Source organism: Falco cherrug, chromosome 2 (assembly GCF_023634085.1).
Source record: "Falco cherrug isolate bFalChe1 chromosome 2, bFalChe1.pri, whole genome shotgun sequence".
NCBI classification, from domain to species: Eukaryota; Metazoa; Chordata; class Aves; order Falconiformes; family Falconidae; genus Falco; species Falco cherrug.
Window position 1 is genome coordinate 2015397 of NC_073698.1, and position 20387 is coordinate 2035783.

The 20387-nt window shown below is 49.9% G+C and overlaps 1 protein-coding gene and 3 non-coding genes across 4 annotated transcripts; all 4 read left to right on the plus strand.

The window, feature by feature from the left end:
* Positions 1-10873: 10873 nt before the first annotated feature.
* On the plus strand, positions 10874-17363 carry RPS3 (ribosomal protein S3). Its single transcript, XM_005445925.3, has 7 exons — positions 10874-11005; positions 11871-12001; positions 12246-12339; positions 13554-13648; positions 14510-14697; positions 16124-16320; positions 17295-17363. Exons 1-6 carry the CDS (start codon positions 10976-10978, stop codon positions 16315-16317), a joined length of 732 nt encoding a protein of 243 aa, XP_005445982.1. The 5' UTR covers positions 10874-10975; the 3' UTR covers positions 16318-16320; positions 17295-17363.
* On the plus strand, positions 14017-14163 carry LOC114017735 (small nucleolar RNA SNORD15). The gene has a single exon (XR_003562967.2). It is a non-coding gene; the product is annotated as a small nucleolar RNA SNORD15 (small nucleolar RNA).
* Positions 15619-15767, plus strand: LOC114017737 (small nucleolar RNA SNORD15). The gene has a single exon (XR_003562969.2). It is a non-coding gene; the product is annotated as a small nucleolar RNA SNORD15 (small nucleolar RNA).
* LOC114017736 (small nucleolar RNA SNORD15) lies at positions 16529-16665 on the plus strand. The gene has a single exon (XR_003562968.2). It is a non-coding gene; the product is annotated as a small nucleolar RNA SNORD15 (small nucleolar RNA).
* Positions 17364-20387: the final 3024 nt, after the last annotated feature.

Here is a 20387-nt window from a genome sequence, read left to right on the forward strand (position 1 = left end):
TGCTGAGCCCAGAACTGGGGCGGGCTTGTGATCATCCCCAAATGACGCAGCTCCAGCGTGGGATGTCAGCGGGTGTCCTGCGATTCTCCCGTTGGAGCTGGAGCCAGTGCTGACATTTTCCATTACCAGAAGCATGGGCAGGGGAAGGTATTTTAAAAGTATTTTTAAACCTGTGCTCTTATGCACTGTTTCCCAAACTTTGGGTGAAGAGGAGAAGAGTCAGGGATTTGTGTTAGGCCATATGGCTGCTGGAGCTTAGGAACAACAGAAGCATGGCTCCCATTTGGGAGAAAAGGGGAGTAACACGGGCTAAGCTGATCACAGTCGGTGATGGGGTGCATGTGGGGAGGCGTGAGGAACAAAACACTGGTGCAGTGGATAAGGCATCTGTGTCCTCTCCTCTACTGAACCACTGCAGCTCCGTGCATGCTTTTCTCTTGCCTGTCCTGTTTCACAACAGTGAATAAGGGATGTTTCCATTATAGGGGGATACAAGTGCACCACGTAGGTGTGGAAAGCACATGCCACTGCTCTTGAGTTCTGGGGAGAAAGTCCCGCGTGCCCACAAGTGCATCACAGCCAGACATTCTCCTCCGCCCACGTGCAAAAAAAAGCCCAGGGATCCCACCACAATGTTTGAGCCTCTGGACTGTTGGGAAATGTTTGCTGGCAGGAGGAAAAGCTCCTCTGCAGTTAGTCTCCAATGCAGCACGACATCTTTGTGAAAAATATAAAAAGGATGTAATTTTCTGGTGCTGTGTTTCTCCTGCTATAATTACTGCTTTTAATCATCTTATTACCTAGCAGAGAAAGGAGCGTAGGACTGTAGGTAGCAGCACATTGAGGTTTCAGGCTGTGTTTTTTCACGCTGTGCTTTGGGGCATTAGTATTACTTCCCTCGAGGACCAGCTCTCCCAGCAGAAAATTGAAAGCCACACGAAGAGGAAGCAGGAGAAACACAGCCGCAGCAGGGAGAGCCCTCATCGCTTGACACTGCCGCAGCTGAGATCACCATCAGGTCAGGAGGCTTTGTCCAGGTGAGCTAATGAGACATGAATGCCCCTCGTTACAGCAGCCCCAGCACTCCAGCACCATGTGTTGCCATGCGTTAGGGCAAAAAGCAGTGGCAGGAACAGAGGGATCTGAAACTTGGCAGTATGGTGCTTTCCCACTCAATATAAAGCAGCAGAAATGCCTCCTGCGGGATCCGTGCCAGCCTCAGGCTTGGAGCACCTGTGGTGTTCCTCGCTTGCTGGCCAGAGGAGCAAAAGCAAACCCTTTTTCCCTGTTTTCTCCCCATCCTGAGTGAGTGCGTGCTCTGAGCATGCACACCTACGTCCATCTCAACAGTCCGGAGCAATCCTGGGCTCTCCACATCCTCCTGTGTCATGTAACCATGGCAAGTGGTTAAAGCATGAGCTGCCATCTTATGGAGTGCATGGAAGAGCTGGTAATGGCCTTTGCGACCGGCCTTATCTCAATGCATCTGATACAGATGCACCCGTGAATCATCATAAAATGTGATACTGGGGGACACACGGACAGACTGACCACAACGGCCACCTCCTACCCTCTGCTTATTTCCTGGAGCTTGAAAGCTGATTAAGAATCACTTACTTAAGCTGATGGGTTTCAAGTGATACTACCAGGGCAAACTGCTCTTTGAAATGCCCATTAAAGTTTCAATTTACATACCTTGCACAGAGCTGTAGGGCCAGGGTGTGAGCTGCTGGAATGACCTCTGTTAGCAGCCAGTCGGTTCATTAAATAGTAAAGAGCCGAGCAGTTTCCAGCTAAATAGCACACCGATTGTCCTTATTTCATTTCCTGTTTTTAAAGGAAGTATAAATTATTTACTAATGTGCTTAAATCCTTTAAGTGAATCCAAGCAGTGAAGAAAAGTCTCGTTTACCAGGGCAGATGCCGAAAGGAAAGTGTAAAGAGTGAGGGACCCATTTGTGAACAGCCACTAAAATGCTGCCAACAATTTATCAGATTTAATGGAGGTAATGGGCCAGGATTATCATCGAGTCAGGCTGGTGGGGCAGACTTCCGTGCTTCAGTAATGGCTTGGTGATTGCTGCAATTTGTGCACTAAGTAAGTCCAGAGAATTTCTGGTGCAGAACTTCTATGTTTGCCCATTTATAAGTTTAGGGGTGTTGATTTTAAAGCCCTGTGACTCGAAAGCTTTAACCACATTCTCACATGTGTGCAAGTCTCCTCCTGGAGATTCACACCCATGTTTCCAGAGCCCCGTTTCACTAGAGCAGAGTTACTCGTCTTTAGCTGCTTCTGCTGCAGTTTCAGTCCTGCTCTGGGATTCCTTTAGCCAGCTGCAGGGAAGGAGACAGGATGGGGGCAGCTGAATGCTTTCTCTGCCTGGAACCACGGTGCCCTTTCCCCTCCCTGTCCTGCAGGATCACGCCGCCTTCCACAGCTGCTGGAAGGTTTGCTGCACTTAGTCCCCCATGTTCTTGCCAGGCCAAGAAACAGAAAATCCCCCTGCCCGTGAAATGTTTACAAAAGGCCTGTGAACGCGGCCCTGACTCCCAGTCCTTCTGGCTGTGCTTCCCCTCCATCTCACCCCGTTCTGATGGCTTCCTCGGGCTGCTCCACGCGGGAAGGGGCTCGCCAGACTTGGGCTCCCCATAAGGCAACCGGCTCCATGGGGGCAGAACACATTTCTCAGGAACTTTTCCAGAGCTGCCAAAGAGTTGTGAGTAACTCGGTGAGGGGATTTATAACAGGCATGGCAATTCAACTCGAACAGTAGCAGCTGCTCCAACTGCGGCAATCAACTATAATACTCCAGCTCTTGCAATAAAACTCCCATCTGAGTCAGACTTTACAAAGGCTTTACAACTGGTGCTTGCAATTCATCATACCTCTACTTGAATTACTTTCCAGGACTGGTCTCCATTCATTTAATGCAAACTGTCTCATCTTGTCCATCTCTACCCTGGGTTTCATTTTCCACAGTTACTTGCTGGGAAAATGCATGAGCTCTGTGGTGTGTCTGGTGAAATTGCTGCTTGTAGGGATGGTGATTTGGATGTTTTTCTTCTCTAGGTCTCCAGCTCCTGTACAAAAAGATGGTGCAACATGGGCTTAACTTCGAGCATTGACCTTGGTCTTGTTTCTTAGTGTCACAGCAGGGCCTGAGAACTTTGGATGGGGGTCAGGCTCTCGGGAGTGGGGGACAGGCAGCATGGCCCACTTTTGGGACCCTGATGACGACCATGGCCCAGTTCTGGGATCCTCACAGGACACAGCAGTATCCTACAGACACAAGGTCTTGTGCCCTGTCTTGTCGCCTGGCTCTCATCCTGGCTCGGCAGAACTGACAGAAACAAGTCTGAATGATGTCTGAACAGATACTCGTCCAAGTAGGTATTTTGGATTGCTCATGCTCAAATTACTCTGATTCAGGGCAATGGCTTCTTTTGCAGTGAAACACTCCACGAGGAGGTTGCTCAGCAGCCTCCATTAGAGATGTGAAGAGAGCTTCTGCCCTGGGCTGCTTCTGTGTGTGATCCTGGTCCCTCCTCTGGTCCTGGCAGCACTGGGCTGCCGTGATGTAGCTCCCAGCCTGCAGCAGGGCCTTAGCTTGGGCTGGGGTTTCTGCTCTGTGAACATTTCCCACAGCAGATGTTCACCCCTGGGACCACCCCACTGCAGGAGAGCTTCCTCGCTACTGAGAAATGTGGTTGGGAGCTGACTGGTGTAAGTGTGGGGGTTTTTTCTCCTCCTTTGTACAATTTAGTTATTTCTGTAATAGTGATCATCACCTTTCTTGCTGCTGGGGGCAGCTGTTTCCTTGCAGAAGTGATCTTGGTCCTCCACAGCTCCTCCTTGCTGTTCCTCAGGCCTGCAGGTGACTGGGGTCCGGTGACCCCTGTACTGGCCTTTAGTCCAGTATCACAGGTCCAGGAGTCTCTGTCCCAACAACATGGGGCTTTAGTACACCATCGTGCTGGGAACAGCCAGCCCTGGGGAGCCCATCTCTTAGAAACCATCTAACAGCCTCAGTCAGTAGATTTACATCCAGACAGCCCCCTCTGAGCAGCCCCCACGTTTCCTTTAGCACCAGCTCCATCTCCTGCTGCCCCCAGCTGCAAGGAGAAAAGCCCATCTACTGTGAAAGGAATGTTTTTAGAGGCAGGAGTGACATGCCTCCTACACCCCAAAAAGCTTTTGGGGGAAGGAGGTGCACCCTCAGAGCCAGAGCTCAGAAGAGAGTCCATAGTGAGGAACACACTCTCAGGGGGCTCTTTCAGGGTCTGCCGTGGATGGAGACAAGGCCTCTGCTGAGGCTGTCGAAATCCCCCCATAGCATGGCCCCAAGGACTGCGCCACGGCTTGTTTTCAGAGGGAGAGAAATCAAGAAACAGGCTCCTGCAAGGGAGGTTTCTGAACTGCTCAGGCATATCCAGAGAGGTGACAGGGGCTGGCCTGGGCAGGGACACAGTTTGTAACCCAAAATCCCACACCCATTTGAGCTCAAGGGATTACAGGGATGAGATTTTACCTCACCTCTCTCCCTCTCTCGAAATTCAGTTTGCATCTTGCTTTGTGAGCGCAGGTGGAAGAGGCTGCACCGGGCCACAGCTGCCGGGTGTCACTGGGGGATGGCTGTCTTGGCACAGCGGGAAGGAGCAGGCCCTGTGTTTCTGCCTGTACTGATGTGTCTGGGGGCAGTTTTGATGACCCCGAGGCTGTTCCCTGATGCTTTCTTCCTTTGCAGAGCCAGCATGGTCCCTGGGTGCCTGCAGGATCTCCCTGCAGTGCCGGCATTATTTTGCCATGTGAAAGCACCAGCAGCGGCAGTTGGGGACCTTCCCAGGCAGGACATTTGCTCCTGATGTAACACTTTACCATCACGCGCAGAAAGCACCGGGTATCCCAAAATCCAGCATGCCTACAAGCCAGGAAAGCTGCTGGCTGTCCTGGCCCCTTCACTGTGAAGGGCTGCCAGCCCCTCCCGGATGCTCTGAACAGGAGCCAGGTTCCCGGGGAGAAAACGCTGGGATGCCGGCTTAATTGAGCCTGTGCAATGGCCTTCGGCTGCCATAAACCATGTTGCTGTCTGGGCAATGAAAGGAGCTGGGGGGAGGCAGGCCAGCTCCCGATTCCCGAACCTGCTCCAAGCCAGCATCCCCCACAGCGAGGAAACCTGCCGCTAACCCCCGGCACCTGCAAGGGGACCTCAGCAGGGGCACAAAGGGGGTCCCTGGTGCTGTCAAATCCCACATCTGGGGGTAATATCCCTCCCGTGCATCCCCTGCTTTTGCTGCTCCTCATGGCTGTGAAAGGGAACCCATTTTGAAGTGCAGATCCAAGCAAGAGGATTTTGCAAGAGGAGATCCAAGCGCTGCATGCCAGAGTGGGAGCAGCAGCAGGGGTTTTAATGCCAACTGGGGGCAGGTGGGATGTCAAGGATGCCCACTCTGTGCCAGGGAGCTAGGTGGAGGGTCATGATCGAAGCTGTAGCTGGTGGCATCCATCGTTGTGGTAGCCTACAGGGACTAACCCCAGGTGCTGGGCAGTGGAGTGAGGCCAGGCTCTGCAGCAGAAGTGGCACCACTGGCACATTCCTGGCCACCCCTGTTTATCCCAGGGGACTGCCTGGTGCTCAGAGGATGAGGAAGCCAGGGAGGATGCTCTGGGGATGCAGCTGGGGACCTTTTGCTTTTGCTGCAGCAACCCCAAGGGGTTTTCCATCCTCCTGGGCCTTGAGGACAGAGAGCATTCATTGGACATGCTCCATTCCCAGCTGTGAGGCAGCTCCTGGCCTCTCATGGCTGGTGGTGGGGAAGTGGGAGACAGTGGGGCTGCAGTCCTCAAGGGGGACACCCCTTCCCCTACTGTCTGGCCCCAGAAACCTGAGTGACAGCCACCCCCATCACAGGGTTTACATATAGTCCCAGGCATGCTGCAGATCCAAGCCACCGACTGGCCTCACTGGGGGCTGGGAAGCCACCAGGACCCTTCGAAGCAACTGGACCAGACTTGAGCTCTCAGAGCACATCACAGCTTTTTCGAGATGCTGCTGGTCTCCATTTTGGCAGGGATAAAGTGAAAATGAACTCATCCCCATTTGGCTGCAAACAGCATCTCAGAGCATCACCACGTATCTCTGGGAGCCGTACAGGCTAGGTCAGGCTGCAGCTGGGCACAGCCAGAGCTGCGGGAGGAATCCCACGTTGCTATTTGTGGAAGGGACTGAAATGTTCCTGGCTGTGGAGGCAGCTTGGAGCCCGCTGGCTTAGCTGGGCCATGTCTAGGGGGGAGAGGGGACATTCCCTTGCTGCCTAACACCACTGAGGCCCCTGCTTTGTGCCAGGGTGCAGCTTGACCCTGGCTCCGGTTGTCGATGCTGACCCTGAAATGCTGACACAACACATAGTTTCTCCTTAATAGGGCATGCAAAAAGCAATGCACGTCAGGGCCAGGCTTTTTGCTAATGTTGTGTCTTTCCCTGTCTTTGTATGATCCAGAAATACATTGGTTGAGTCTCTCCTGGGTAAACTCAGCCTCAAAAAAACCCCACGATGATCTTGGGCAGATACTTCCTGCTCTGGCAGTACTGTGGTCCCAAGCTGGAAAGCAGCAAACAGAGTGGGTTTTGTGCAGGTTAGGAGAGTCTTTCCTTAAAAATTATTTGCAGCCTTGATCAGTAAGGTCTTGTGCTTGGATCCCTGCACAGACATCCTCAGCTCCTGGCCACTTCTCCAAAGCCAGCATCTGATAGTTTGGCGGTACCCTGGGGTGAGGACCTCAAACACAGATGTCCCCTCAACTTGCCATGGTGCTGGGACCATGGGTTCCCAAAGTGCCACCCCAAACCTGACCACCTTTGTGGTCTTCCGAGGAAAACGTTCCTGCCTGGCCCCATCCCCCCTGCTGTAATTTGCTGCCCTCTCCTTGGTGCTCACAGGCTGCTGTGGAGCTGGGCTGGAGCAGGGAAACGAGCAGGGCTTTAAATAACCTCCTCTAAAATGTATGTGTTTGTGTTGGATCGTTTCTGGGAGCTGGTTGACAGCCGGGCTCCAGAAATTGTGGGATGGGACAAGGAGGAGGGGGAGGAAGGCGCAAGGGGTGAGGGAGGAAAGAGGAGAGCTCTAAGCCTCTTTGCTGCCAGGGAAAATGCGATACTGCATCATGCTGGAAGAGAAAATGAAAGCTGTCCTCGGAACTGAGACTTCTCCTGCTCATCTTGTGTCACAGTGATGGGCTAGGGAAAGGTCACACATGCACTTGTGCTCGTTTGTGTCCAGTGCAGAAATGCTGTGCTGCTCAAACCTATGGTCCAGATGGATTAGGGATGCTTGGGGCATATCCCTGGCCTGTTGGCTTTAGTATCTCCTCATAAGGTGGCTAGCCCGTCACCTTATCCTACCTGCTTTAAGTTCTGGGATTCCTCCTGAAGTCCCTTGCAGCTCTGCCACAGCTCCATGCAGCCCAACGGCCCCAGCTCTTCTGGAGGATAAGACTTAGTGGGATCCCCTGAGGGGTCAGTTCCGAAAGCACGGTGAGGAGCAACCTGAAGATGGGAGGACAGAAGTTAGGGTGCCTTACACCTAGGCCAATTTGTTGCAGATACAGGCTTGGAGGAAGTGTCAGCAGAGATTTATACAGCACTGGGAAGAGACCAGCACCTCTTCTGCCACCTGAACAATGAGCTGGTTTTGTCTCACTGTGTCCAGGGATGCAGATGGAGAAGACTAGAGGAGCGCACAGAGTGCCTAAGCAGGTATTTCTGTCCACGCTAAATCAGCCCAGTCTAAGCCCTGCACCCTCAGTGCCCCTCAGATCCATCCGTGGTCAACCTGGCTCCAGTCCGCCACAGCCCCAGTCCCCGGGGCAGAGACTGGGAGATCGATGGAGCTGTGGCTCTTAATTTTGGTCAAGAGGAAGCGCCTGTTGAGAACAGTACTGCTGGGGTCCGTGGACAGTAACTGGCACTTGAGGAGCACGAAGATGAAAAGAGAGAGAAGGATGGGGCCACCAGAGCTTGCTGAGGTCGGTGTGTTTTGGCAGCCAGAGAGAGAGGGAAGAGAGTGGAAGCAGAGGACAGCAGGCACAACCAGAGCAGGAAAGGGGAGTGGGGGTGAGGGACAGCATGTCCTGCTATGACCCTTCTCTCTGAAGAGACCACAGCTCTCTGCAGAGGGAGGGGAGAGAGGTGGCAGGGTGGTAGGTGTAGGACAGCCAAGGTTGGACAGGCCCAGAGAGAGGGGAAGGAGTTGGTCAAGGCAAGGTCATGATGGCTGGACACACAGAAGTGAGAGAAAGGTGTCTGGGGACAAGAGAGGACACAAATCCCTCACTGGCAGCAGCTGTCCTTGCAAAGTAGACTGTGAGCTGCTGCGGACAGGCTCTGTCTCATCGGTGCTCCGCCATCCCTCAGGTCCTGGACAAATGAATCCCTGGGGGAGAGGGAAGAGGGAGGAGAGGAGAGACACGAAGCTTTCCCTCCGTGGAAACTGTCTCCACTGACATCTAGTGGCAAACCAGGCCTTTCCCTGGCAAGGCAAAGAGGAGAGCTGGCTCCTCCAGGCACAGCCGACTCCCCGCTGCTCCCCATGGGCCATGCTGGGGTGGGTGTTTGAAGGAGAGGTGTTTTACCAGCGCTGTACTGGTCATACTGGTATTTCTTGCAGAGTTTGCCTGCCTACACCTTAACAAGGCAGCAAAGCAGTGCCAAAAAAAACACAGGCCCCAACACACCATCATTGGTACAGTGACACTGTTAACGGGGCCCCGGTGGGGTACGGCCCAGGAGTTGACATGGGCCAAACCTCAAGAGGTGTTGAGATGTGGTGACCCTGTTTGGGAGAGAGCTTAAACAGCTGGATGAGGGCTGGGCCATGTCAGACAGCCTCACCCATGCTCCTAGATGGATTCAGAGTGGGTGGCAGAGGTCCCACTCCGCTCTGTCCTCCCTTCAGTGGTTGGTACCAGCTCCAGAGCAGAGGTGCCTTCTCCACCTTGCTGTTCCCAGAGTGATGCTAATTGCTGCCTGGCACATTTATGGGGACCTGCTCTTTGCTCATCAACTTCGCACAACTTGAGCAGCCCAGTCCGAAATGGAGTCAGTGTGGGAGATGGTTGCCAGGCAGACCAGCCTGTGGCAATGCCTCTTGGTGGGGCAATCGGGGCCATCAACTGTCTAATTTTGAACATTGGCCCTAACCTGCAATCCGCTACTGTCAGCTACCTACAAACAAGAGAGCAGCTGTGCTGGTTCAGGAGTAATCTAGTCCAGAGTTTCTTTCTGTAGCCAAAACCCCAAAGGAAACAAAATACAACAAACCTGTTTGCAGCAAACACCCACCTCCCACTGCCTTCACCTGCCCTTTGCGGGAGGACTATGAACAGTCACACCCTGCCCACCCTCCTGAAGCTTCTGTGGGTTGGTAGATCTTGACCACATTTTATCTTTCCCAGGTTGAGTCCCAACCTGCACAGTTTACTTCACAGAGAGGTGCTCCCGAACTGGTCAGCTTCTCTGCTGCCCTGCTCTGCCCCTCTCCCAGGTCTCCTTCACACTTTTGGAGAAAGAGGACCAGATGTACCCAGTGGGCACACCACGGAGTTATTTACAGACCCATGAAATGATTGTCTCTTATTTCTTCTTTTTTTTTTTTCTCTCCAATAATTCTAACATTTAATTTCTTCTTTTGTTGCACAGTTCCCTGCAGCATCCATGTAAGGAGCAAAGCTGTGCAATGCCCCTGCCTTCGCCCATGGTTGCTTCGTTTCTGTAAAGCCTCTGGCAAGGTTTTCCAGAGAAGCCTTACAAAAAGCCAAGCAGCTTATCTCAACCTTTTTTGTCCTTATCCCTGTATCTTCTGGCTCCCTTCTGGGAGGTCTGCAAGGCAGGACTTCCCTTTGCTGACTCTTCCCAAAGAGACTATATTTACCCACTAGTGTCCAGGTATTTTCATGCATCACTTCCTCCCATTATTATTATTATTTCTAATCGAAATGTCACAACCAAACCCCTGTAATCCCCTAAAATCCCTAAATCATTCTAAAAAATCGCTGCTTTCCCCATTTTTGGCTACCACAGAAGTTTCAAGCGAGAATTTCAAGTGAGAGTTTCAAGCTGTTACTAATTTAACCCAGTGCCCACACTGTAGAGGTGATGATTGCATCATAGGAGAAAAAATAAACCCACAGAAGATCTGTCCTGGAACTGCAGCTGTCCTATTTACTGAATCATTTGTCTTTCAGCAAGGACCACAGCCCTGTTGCTCGAGATGCTGTACACACTGCAGGGAAGACCTGCAATACCTTTAGGTTTAGTTAGCTATTGTCTGTATCTACAGTTAACTATACATTGTTAACAGTTACTGTTAAAATTTGAATAAAGCAGCAAATTACTGGATACGGTATTCTCTGGCGGCAAAGATCCCTGATGTTTCCCTGGAAATAACCAAATAGCCTGTATGTGAATTTTCACACCTTTTTCCCGACGGGAGTTTCCTTCATTAGTGAATACCTTAAAAACCCCAAGGTTTAAATTACAGAAGCAACCTGTTAGAGAGGGGCTCTGCTGCTCCCCTCACCTCCTGCTAGCCCGCCGGCTGCGCTCCCCTCACACCGGGGCTGGCCGGCCGCAGTACTGTGAGGGAAGGGCCTCTTTCCCACCACAGCAAGGCTCCAGGTAGAAAATCGGGCTGAATTATCATGCTGCTAACTCCTGCACGCATTACATATCTCTTTCACCGCCTTTTTCAATGCCGGCTGTAGGCGTTCACAGCAGCCTGCCCGGGCACTGACAGCGGTACCAGCGGGAAGCCTCCCCAAGATGGCGGCGTGTCCGGGCACTGGAAGGACTACATTTCCCATCGGCCCCCGTTCGCCAGACCACGTGATACCGCCGGCCCAATGGGACGCCACGGAAGGCAGATATAGCACGCCCTCAGGTGCTGGAGCCCTCCTTTCCGCCGGGCGGCGCGGCTCAAGATGGCGGTGCAGATCTCCAAGAAGCGCAAGGTGAGGGCGGCGGCCCGCCGAGCTGCGGCTGCGGGGCACTTCCATATCGGCGGCGTCACGCCCGGAGCGGCCCCGGGCCTCACCGGGGTGAAGCAGCGGCGAGGGGATGGCGGCGGATGCGGGAGGATGGCGGCGGATGCGGATCGGAGGCCCGGCGGGGAACATGGCGGCGGGAGGCCGGGGTGAGGGAGCGCGCGGAGCGGGAGGGAGCCGTGATTCCCCCCCGGGCCTGTGTGGGGCTTGCACGGGGCTCTGGGCTTGTGTGCACGGGGGAGACAGGTTGGGGTTGTGCGTGGGGGTGCGGAACGCTGCTGAAAGCTGCTGAACTTACTTAGGTTTTTTTTGTTTTTGGGTTTTTTTTTTGGTAGTAGTAGTAGGAGAAGTTTGGGTTTAGTGACTCCCCGCTTCTGTGGGGCGGCAGGGCTCTTGCCTGTCTGGGAGAGGGAGGGAGGCCTGGGGCCTGTGCCCTGTCACGGTGGAAGCTAGAGCCCTAGCAACAGGCCCTTGTGGGGCTGGTAAAGGCATTTGATCCCTGTATTTATTTTATGTAAACTCATACCCGAATCAGAGTACCACCGCGAGACGTAGCAGCGAGCTATGATTTCAGCCTTCAGCACGAAGTGTAGCTGTGGCGAGGTGTGGAGCAGGCAGTGGTGTAGGCTCCTGCTACAACGGAATTGTCTCTGGGAACGTAAGGGAGGATGCGTTTATTGCTCCCCACTGCTGCTTCCTCTTCGTGGGGGGAGAAACTGCTGGTCTGCATGATGTTCCCAGGGATGAATTGCACCCAGACTCAAAATGTGAAAAAACTTAAGTTCAGGCTGCGCTCTTCAACAGAGCTTGACTTTGTCCGTTTGTTTTTTAGTTTGTTGCTGACGGTATCTTCAAAGCTGAGTTGAATGAGTTTCTGACTCGTGAATTGGCTGAAGATGGGTACTCTGGAGTAGAAGTGCGAGTCACTCCAACCAGGACTGAGATTATCATACTTGCCACCAGGTAACTGAGATGCTGCTGTTGACTAACTGTGCAAGGCTGTAAGGGAGGCGGCTGGAGCTTAGAGTGATAGATAACATTATAAGGAACCTACTTGGGAAAGGGATCCTGAAGTGATCTTTAGTGATACAGCAGTGTTACAACCTTTGAACTAATTTAGATGTTCAGCCTGGAAGCATTTTGGGATGATTACAGGCCCGGACTTGGAGGCATTTTTCTCAGTCATACTGCACTTTTTTTCTTCCAGAACTCAGAATGTCCTGGGTGAGAAGGGGCGTCGCATCCGGGAGCTGACAGCTGTCGTGCAGAAGCGGTTTGGATTCCCTGAGGGAAGTGTTGAGGTAAAACTGTCTCGGTTAAAACAGTAGCAAGCAGGTTGTGCAGTTGGTTCTGTGCACTGTCTGGATGGTGTCAGCTGAAAGGCAGTTTGACTTGGAAGATAATTTGGGGCATGTTTTATCTATTCTTACAAAACTCTCTTGCACTGAAAGAAAGCATTATTGTTTGTGGTATTTTGAAGTGCTGTTGCTTTGGCTGGTTTTCTCTGATTTCCCAGTAAGTAGGATGCAGACAAAACTTTTTAAACTTCTCTGTAAATATTTTGCAGAGGATGTTGCTTTCCCAATATTGAAGTGAGAAGCTCGTCTTAACAACGTAATGTTTGTTATTCATGTGTTAGCATTACCTTTATTGAATTCATGATGTTTCTGTCCTTACAGAGAAACTGTTCTGGTGCAAATATTTGAGATATTTGAATGTAATACTGTAATGAAATAAACAGTGAAGTGACACACCATTAATTTCCGATATTTTAATGTTTGGAACCTGGTGTCCTTACTAGTACTTCCCTGTCAAACAAATCGGGTGGGGGGGAATGTGTGATCTGGGGCGATGCTCATAGTTACACTTGCTGGGCCAGTGTTGCTGGATCACATTATACAGTGAATTTTGCGGTTGATCTCCAGCAAATGCTTAAACATCCTGAATGGCACAAGCCCTCACAAAGCACAGCATGATCTGTCAGCTCTAGGAATATAGTGTGCCTGATTTTGAATGTCAGCTTCTTCTGACATACCAGACTTTGGCCTCTTGGAGAGGTTAGATTTAATACTCTCCTAGCTCACTCTCCTAGCTTTCAAAAATCAAACCTTTTACTAGGTTTGATTGTAATACTTAAGCAAACTGATGTAACTGATATTTTGCAGAAACCATGTCTTAAGTGAAGTTCTTGTGACGGTCTGGATACCTCTCTGCCGTGATACCTAATGTTTTGGGGCTGTTTGAAGCAGCAGCTCTTTGAGACTGTGCCATGGATGTGGCTTCTGACTTTCAGTGAAGTGTCATCAGTGTGTCTCAGCTCTGCCAGGAGACAGGCACCATATGTATTAAGGGTGTGTAGTGTACAAGGATGAAGCTTCTGCATGCAAATGTGGAAAGACTAGCTGAACTGAGTGTAGATAGTGGAGCATAGAGCAGTACAAAGCTCCAGTTCTGTGAAATTAAAACTATCTTGAAGTAGAGCCCTGTTTCTGAGTTTACTTCTTTTCCTTTGTAGCTCTATGCCGAGAAGGTGGCTACGAGAGGTCTGTGTGCAATTGCTCAGGCAGAGTCCCTACGGTACAAGCTGCTGGGAGGTTTAGCAGTGCGTCGGTGAGTAGAGCAAATTGAGTGTGATGGCATAGTGAAGAATTCAAATACTATTTCAGGAAAACTCCTTGCCAACCCATCTGTAGTTTGAAAATTTAACCTAGTAATGCTGCACTTAGAGAGGGCAGTTCGTATTTTTGACAGTTTGTACACAGTTGAAAGAGATATTTGCTAGATAATGTATGTTATGCATAAAAGTTGAAGTCTTTAGAGTCTTAGATCAGATTACAAGTTGTCTGACTGGTGTGCATAAAGCTTGCATTTGTGGGGGTTTTTTTTGTGAATGAATAGGTGGAGGACTGAAACACTACTTCAGGCCTTCTTGCTGAGCTGTAGCTCATCAAGTGACAGTGACCTTGCTTCTCAGATCCCTTCTGTGATGATAAGATGACGAGTCAGAAGTGGGTGGCTCTTGTTGCAGTACCTCTGCAGTGCCATGTTCTGTGATGCTGTGGGTGGTTCTTCAGCAGGAGCATCCTCTCATCATTGAATGATTTAGAGGCATTTGTCTGAGAAGGGCTGAGGAGCTGCACTCCTGACATGGGTGTATTGGGCACCTTCAGCTGTGGAGCTGCTTTTGTGTCACAAAGAAGGTGTGCCTGTCACTGTTTCCACCACCTTACAAGGACCATAAGTCACAAGGGTTTTCTTAGGCTGGGTTTGACAGTGCTAAAACGGTGTGGAGATTTTTGCTGCTTTGAGTAACATAAACAGAGCTTTGGTTGCACGTGTGTGTGTTCAGAAGACTTTACAAACAAAAGTTCAAGTGTGATTGCCTGTGCTGAAATTGGGGTAAAATGCCTCTGTGGAACCATGTAGATTTGGCAGAGTGGGAGTAATGCTGTGCCTGCTCTCTTCTTGCAGAGCCTGCTATGGTGTCCTTCGCTTCATCATGGAAAGTGGTGCCAAGGGTTGTGAGGTGGTTGTGTCTGGCAAACTTAGAGGTCAGCGCGCCAAGTCCATGAAGTTTGTAGATGGCTTGATGATCCACAGTGGAGACCCTGTGAATTACTACGTTGACACAGCTGTGCGTCACGTCCTTCTCCGGCAAGGTGAGTGGCTGAGATGCAGATCCCTTTGCAGCTCTGTTGATTTCCTTCTCTGGGTTTTCAGAGTCCAAAGTTGGAAGTGTTGGAAGCCAGGCTGGATGGGGCTTTGAGCGGCCTGGTCTAGTGGAAGGTGCCCCTGCCCATGGCAGGGGGTTAGAACTAGGTGATCTTGAAGGTCATTTCCAACCCAAACCATTCTGTGATTCTAAGATCTCAACTCCTGGCATCCTGTGCCTGCAGGTTGGATGTTTCCTTCTGTCACCTGTGAGTGGTAACTCACATGATATTGATGCACCACGGATCCTGCAGAGTGGTTCAATTGTGCTGCTGCTAGTTGTTCTTACTGAAAATCTGTTATTTTCTTGGGCTTTTGCAACTAAGCTCTCACCGTGGAGTTTGCAAGTTACATCTGAAGTAGAACTTTATTTGTATTTGTGTATGAGAATGGGCAGCGGAGAAGGAAGGGGCCTTCAGCAGACGACAGGATTTTATGTAGTCATCCCAGGTCACCCACTTTTCTAGTGGTGGTGGCTGAATGTTTCCAGTTGAGAATGTTGACTAGATTTTCTAGATACGCTCACTTGTATCCTGTGGCCAGTTACAAAACAACTTGCAAATGAAACACACATTGACTTGAGTTGTAAGAGCTGTTGGCAGTTTGGATTCTGGCTTTCTTGGCTCTTAGGGGTAGGCAGGCAGAACACAGGTGTTACAAGACCCATGAAAAAGCAAGTGTCAGACAGTTTTCCCCCATAGCTGTGCCCTGGCAAGTCTTCCCAGCTAAACCAGCCAAGCCTGCTTACGCTTATCCTTCCTTCTGGTAAAACACAAATGCCTTGCCCATCTTCACTGGCTTTGGGTTACTTAATTACAGAACACCTGATGTGGGGATACTAGCATAGACAAAGCTATTTTTCACGTTCCCTTTGGTGATCATGCGATGACAAGTCAGAAAGGATGTCCTTGTGTCATTGCAGCCTGTTCAGTGCCATGTTCTGTGGTGCTGTGCTAAGGCTGTCCTGGGCAGGATGTCCTACTCGTTGGATGATTTGGAGGCATTTGTCTTGAGAAGGGATGCAAAAAAAACAGTGCAATTTCCCAGGAAAGTGAGCTGGGCTACCCCAGGAAGGACAGGGTTTAAAACCAGGGATAGCATGACTTCAGAGTTAGCATGTTTTCATCGTAGTCCCAGGCTGTGCTTAGCAAAGGCAATGAATTGGATAAATGTAAACATGCTGATGTAAATTCACAGTAATTAGATTTTTAAGCTGTAACAAGTTTGTGTTGATCAGTTTGCATCTTCAGTGTTGTCAGGAGATGTTTTTGGTGTAGGTAGCATATTTTGCAACGTTGGGGCTTGTCCCTAGTGAATGTGTGGCTGATACTTTGTGTTGAATGAGCGTGTCTGTTTTCCTGTTGCTCTTCACAGGAGTACTGGGCATCAAAGTAAAGATTATGTTGCCCTGGGACCCAAGTGGAAAGATTGGCCCCAAAAAGCCTCTGCCAGACCATGTCAGCATTGTGGAACCCAAAGAAGAGATCTTGCCCACCACCCCCATTTCAGAGCAGAAAGGTGGCAAACCAGAACAGCCAGCTATGCCTCAGCCAGTTCCCACTGCGTGAGGGGTAAGTGCCTGAAGCAGTGGGAGGTGGGTTTGGTGAGGATCCATGTGGGGAAGATGTCTGTCACCAAAAAAGCTGTCATGTAACTGGGGTACTGGGAAGAAAAGCTGCTGTGCTGCACCAAGTGCAGTGGTCAGCAGGATTGGATTGAGTGTTGCCGTGGGCGAAGGGGGCATCTGCAAAGGCATGCCACAAACCACCTAAGCACACCCTTCAGTGAAGATGAGATGACGAGTCTGAAGGGGAATATCCTTGTCCAAGTGCCCGGTTTCATGTTGTGTTCTGCAGCATGGATTTGGGGACCTTGGGTCACAATTTGAGTGACTTAGAGGCATTTGTCTGAGAAGGGTTCAGTGCCTGTGATGTTTTCACATTGTGCCACCTGCTGCCAGTGAATTGTCTCTGAGACAGGGTGTATATTTCTTAGATACTCCCCCCTCCATGGGATCTGGTTTGGGATAGACTTAGAAGCTGGTAATGTTCAGTACAACATGTAGGCTAGTTTTGTAAGTAAATAATCAAGGTTTGAAATCCTGTCTCCCTGAATGAGTAGCTTCTAAAGACAGAAATTGATAGCTTGAAATTGCCTGAGACCTGCTTGGGGTTGTTCCCAGTGAAAATGTGCAACTTGCTGCTTCTGAAAGTTTTGCTCGCTTTCTCTTGAGAGCAGCAGGAGGCACAGGGCCTAAGGCCTCTTCCAGAAAGCCGCCTTTGCCACTAGTGAAAACCGGGCTGTGATGGTCTCTGACTGAAGCTAGCCCTGCGTGAACTGGGGAGGGTTCAGGGTGTTTGCAGAGCTACGGTGAAACAAGGGAATCTGACTAGCAAGGTCTGCTCCTGTTGGGGAAAGGGGGATCATTGGCTAAAATGCACCAAGTTAGAGGTGCCATTTAATTCGAAAACTTGAAACTTGTTTATTAGTGGTTATGGGAAATGGTTTGCCACCATCTCACTTGGTATTTTGTTTTTTGTTGTAGGGTTTGTAACATCTGCAACCAGAAGCTTGACTGTCCTGGAAACATGTCTTAATAAAATCACAAAAGACAGTGTTTGTGGAGGTGCTTTTTTTTGCAAGATGTATTCCAGGAAAGCCTTGTTCCCATCTTTGGTACGGAGTTGTGTAACCCTTTTGGAGTGAACTCACCAGATCCTGATCTAAGAGTGGGGAAGAATGCTGATTTCTAGGTAGAGCTGGAGCAGCGTTCTGGTGTTTAGGGGGTCATTAATAACACCCCATTAACTGGAGTAGTACTGGTAACTCTTCACTTACCAGTCCCTTTCTCTGAGGTTTCCAGAAGGGGAAAGCTTAGTAGTGTCCAAAGCAGTTGCAGTAATTGGTATCTTTCTGGCTTCAAGTGAAACACTACTACAGTGTACTAAATGCTTTTTTCACATCTGTGCATCTGTTTCCCTTGTCATCACTGAAAAGACATTCAGTATGTGACTTTCAGGGCTTTAGACCGTATAGGAACGTTATAGCTCCTTTTAGGGTCAGGTGACCTTAGCTGGCGGAGACGTGGGGTGAGACAAACTTCTGAGTAGGTATTTAAACATTAGTTGGGGTGGGGGGAGTGTGCACTGTGGATTTCAAACCTTCTGTCCTAAGCTTTGGGATGGAAATACATTGAAGTGATTGGGGAGGAAACTTTACAGGGCTTGAGTAGACAGTCCATTAATGTGTCACTATTAACAACTGGCTTTAATGAGCTGTAAGACAACATGGGTAGATGTTGATAATAGATCACAAGGCTACTTAGACTATTGAACTTCATAGTCTGTAGGCAGAGGTGTGCTTTTACCTCTCTTCCGTTGCTCTATTAATTACTGTTGGCGCTGTTCTTCTCTGCTGCGGTCAGGCTAAAGCCCTGTGGCTGAAGCAGTCACACTGAGCATTTGGTTAAGTTTCAGGCAGAGATTCTAGTTTTGTCAGCTCCTTTCCCAGTGTTTTTCAAAGTCCAGTGTAGTAATGGGAAGAGATTATAATTGATCATGTTGTGCCTAGGATCAAGGCTTTGTTTTGTTCAGATTTTGCAAAACTCAGAATCTGTTTGTTGCATTAACAAAAGTAGCACAATTCTGCGAAATAATTTCTTAGGCATAGCTTTTACATCCAGATTTCCATTTTCAGGAGGCTTCTCTGCAGGAGCTAGGCAGGCAGTTTACAAACCTAATTTCAAACAGACAGTGTCAAGAACTGGTCTGTCTGGCAGCATGTGTGGATGTGTGAGCCTCAGTCCTGTTCCCGGCTTCTCTGGCAGGCCTGGAAACCCAGCCTGGCAGGGTGCTGGCTGAGAAGCTGGTTAAGTCTGTCAGAAACAGATGTGCCTTCTTGGGGTGTCAGAGAATGAGTCTGATCTCAGGTTTCTGTGCCATCTTTCAGTGGAAAGTTTTAAAAAAAGTTGTATGTTAAGTGTTAGGGTGAATAATACATCAATTTTTTATTTATTTTGAAATAAAAATTTGAATTTGGAAAAGAATTCCAGGGGGAAAATGGTGACAGAGCAGGTTTGCCATTTTATAGGAGCAGGAAATGCGTAAAAGCTGGAAGGCTTTAAGCAGTAGAAAAGTGACACGCAGTGCAAGGCCATGTGTGTTGTGTCTATAAATTCTTAAATGTCCTGGTATGCTAGGTGATGATCAGCTAGAAATTCCTCCTGCAGTCCTCTAGTGAGGGCTGACTTTCCTGGAGACTGCTGTTTCTTTCTGGTCTAAAGCTTTCCATCCCAGTCCATCAGCCTATTAATATCACAGTGCAGATCACTGGTAGAATCAAGAGATAATTAGTTGCTTGTCTGTAAGATCGAGGTGTGTGAGTAGTGTGTTTAAGACTCGTATTGCTGTACCTCTCTTGCTAGATCCATCATGTTGTGAGAAGTTGAGGACAACATCAAGGATTACCACTCTGGTGAGACCCCACCTGCAGTACTGCATCCAGCACTGGGGCATCCAGCTCTGGGGTCCCCAGCACAGCATACATGGCCCTGTCGGAGCGGGCCCAGAGGAGGCCACGGAGCTGGTCAGAGGGCTGGAGCCCCTCTGCTATGGAGACAGGCTGGGAGAGCTGGGGCTGTGCAGCCTGGGGAGGAGAAGGCTCCGGGGAGACCTTATTGCAGCTGTTCAGTACTTAAAGGGGGCTTATAAGAGTTGAACAGACTTTTTAGTAGGGCCTGTTGCAACAGGGCAAGGGGGAATGGCTTTAAACTAAAGGAGGGAAGATTCAGACTAGGTGTAAGGAAGGAACTATTCACACTGAGTGGTGAGGCACTGGTACAAGTTGCCCAGAGCAGCTGTGGGTGCCCCATCCCTGGGAACGTTCAAGGCCAGATTGGGCAGGGCTGTGAGCAACCGTATGCAGTTGAAAATGTCCCTGGCTGTGGCAGGTGGGTTGGACTAGAACTTCAAAGGTCCCTTCAACCCAGACTATTCTGATTACCCCATAATGGTCAAAGTTTGCATGTGTGAGCTGAATACCTGTCTGGCGTGCATTGGTTGGAGTATACTACCACTATGAGCTGTTAGAAGAAGCTGCTAAAGTAGACTTAGAGGGAGCATTCAGTTCTCTGTGCCATGAGGGTGCTCTCTTCTCTAGGATGAAAACCATGAGCGTTTAAAGCTGCAAGATGAGCCTGGAGCGGGATAAACTCAGGAGCTCTGGAAAGCTTTTAAGTTGCTGTATTGACGTTTGGGGTTGGTGGTGTTCCTGGGCTACTGGGTGTTAGTGCTGGAGATGGCTTCTGTAATTTTGTGCAGTGAAACACTGATCCAGCAAGCACTGGGTGCTTTTTTAGTCCGTGAGGAGCTTCGTGTGGGTGTGTGTGCCTGCCCATCCCAGATGTGGCTGTTTTGGTATGGAAAGGGGAGATGACTGGCTTTTAGTTGCTTGTGGCTGTGTGACAGAAGGTTGCATGCTTGAATGGACGGCAAGTTAATCCCTTTCCAGCAGTGGAAGGACATGGGCCAGCAGGGTCTGATGCTGCTGGATTTTTCAGCTACGGAAGGCATCTTTAGCTGTATAGCCACAGTGATGGTGCAGGTTCTTTGCAGTTCTTTTTCCTGCTGTTTCCTTTTAT

Bases quoted from the DNA above. Each gene is read 5' to 3' on its own strand.
- RPS3 (XM_005445925.3), top strand. From the start codon at position 10,976: ATGGCGGTGCAGATCTCCAAGAAGCGCAAG. The intron at 11,006-11,870 runs GTGAGGGCGGCG...TTTGTTTTTTAG, and splicing joins AGATCTCCAAGAAGCGCAAG to TTTGTTGCTGACGGTATCTT. The intron at 13,649-14,509 runs GTGAGTAGAGCA...CTCTTCTTGCAG, and splicing joins GGAGGTTTAGCAGTGCGTCG to AGCCTGCTATGGTGTCCTTC.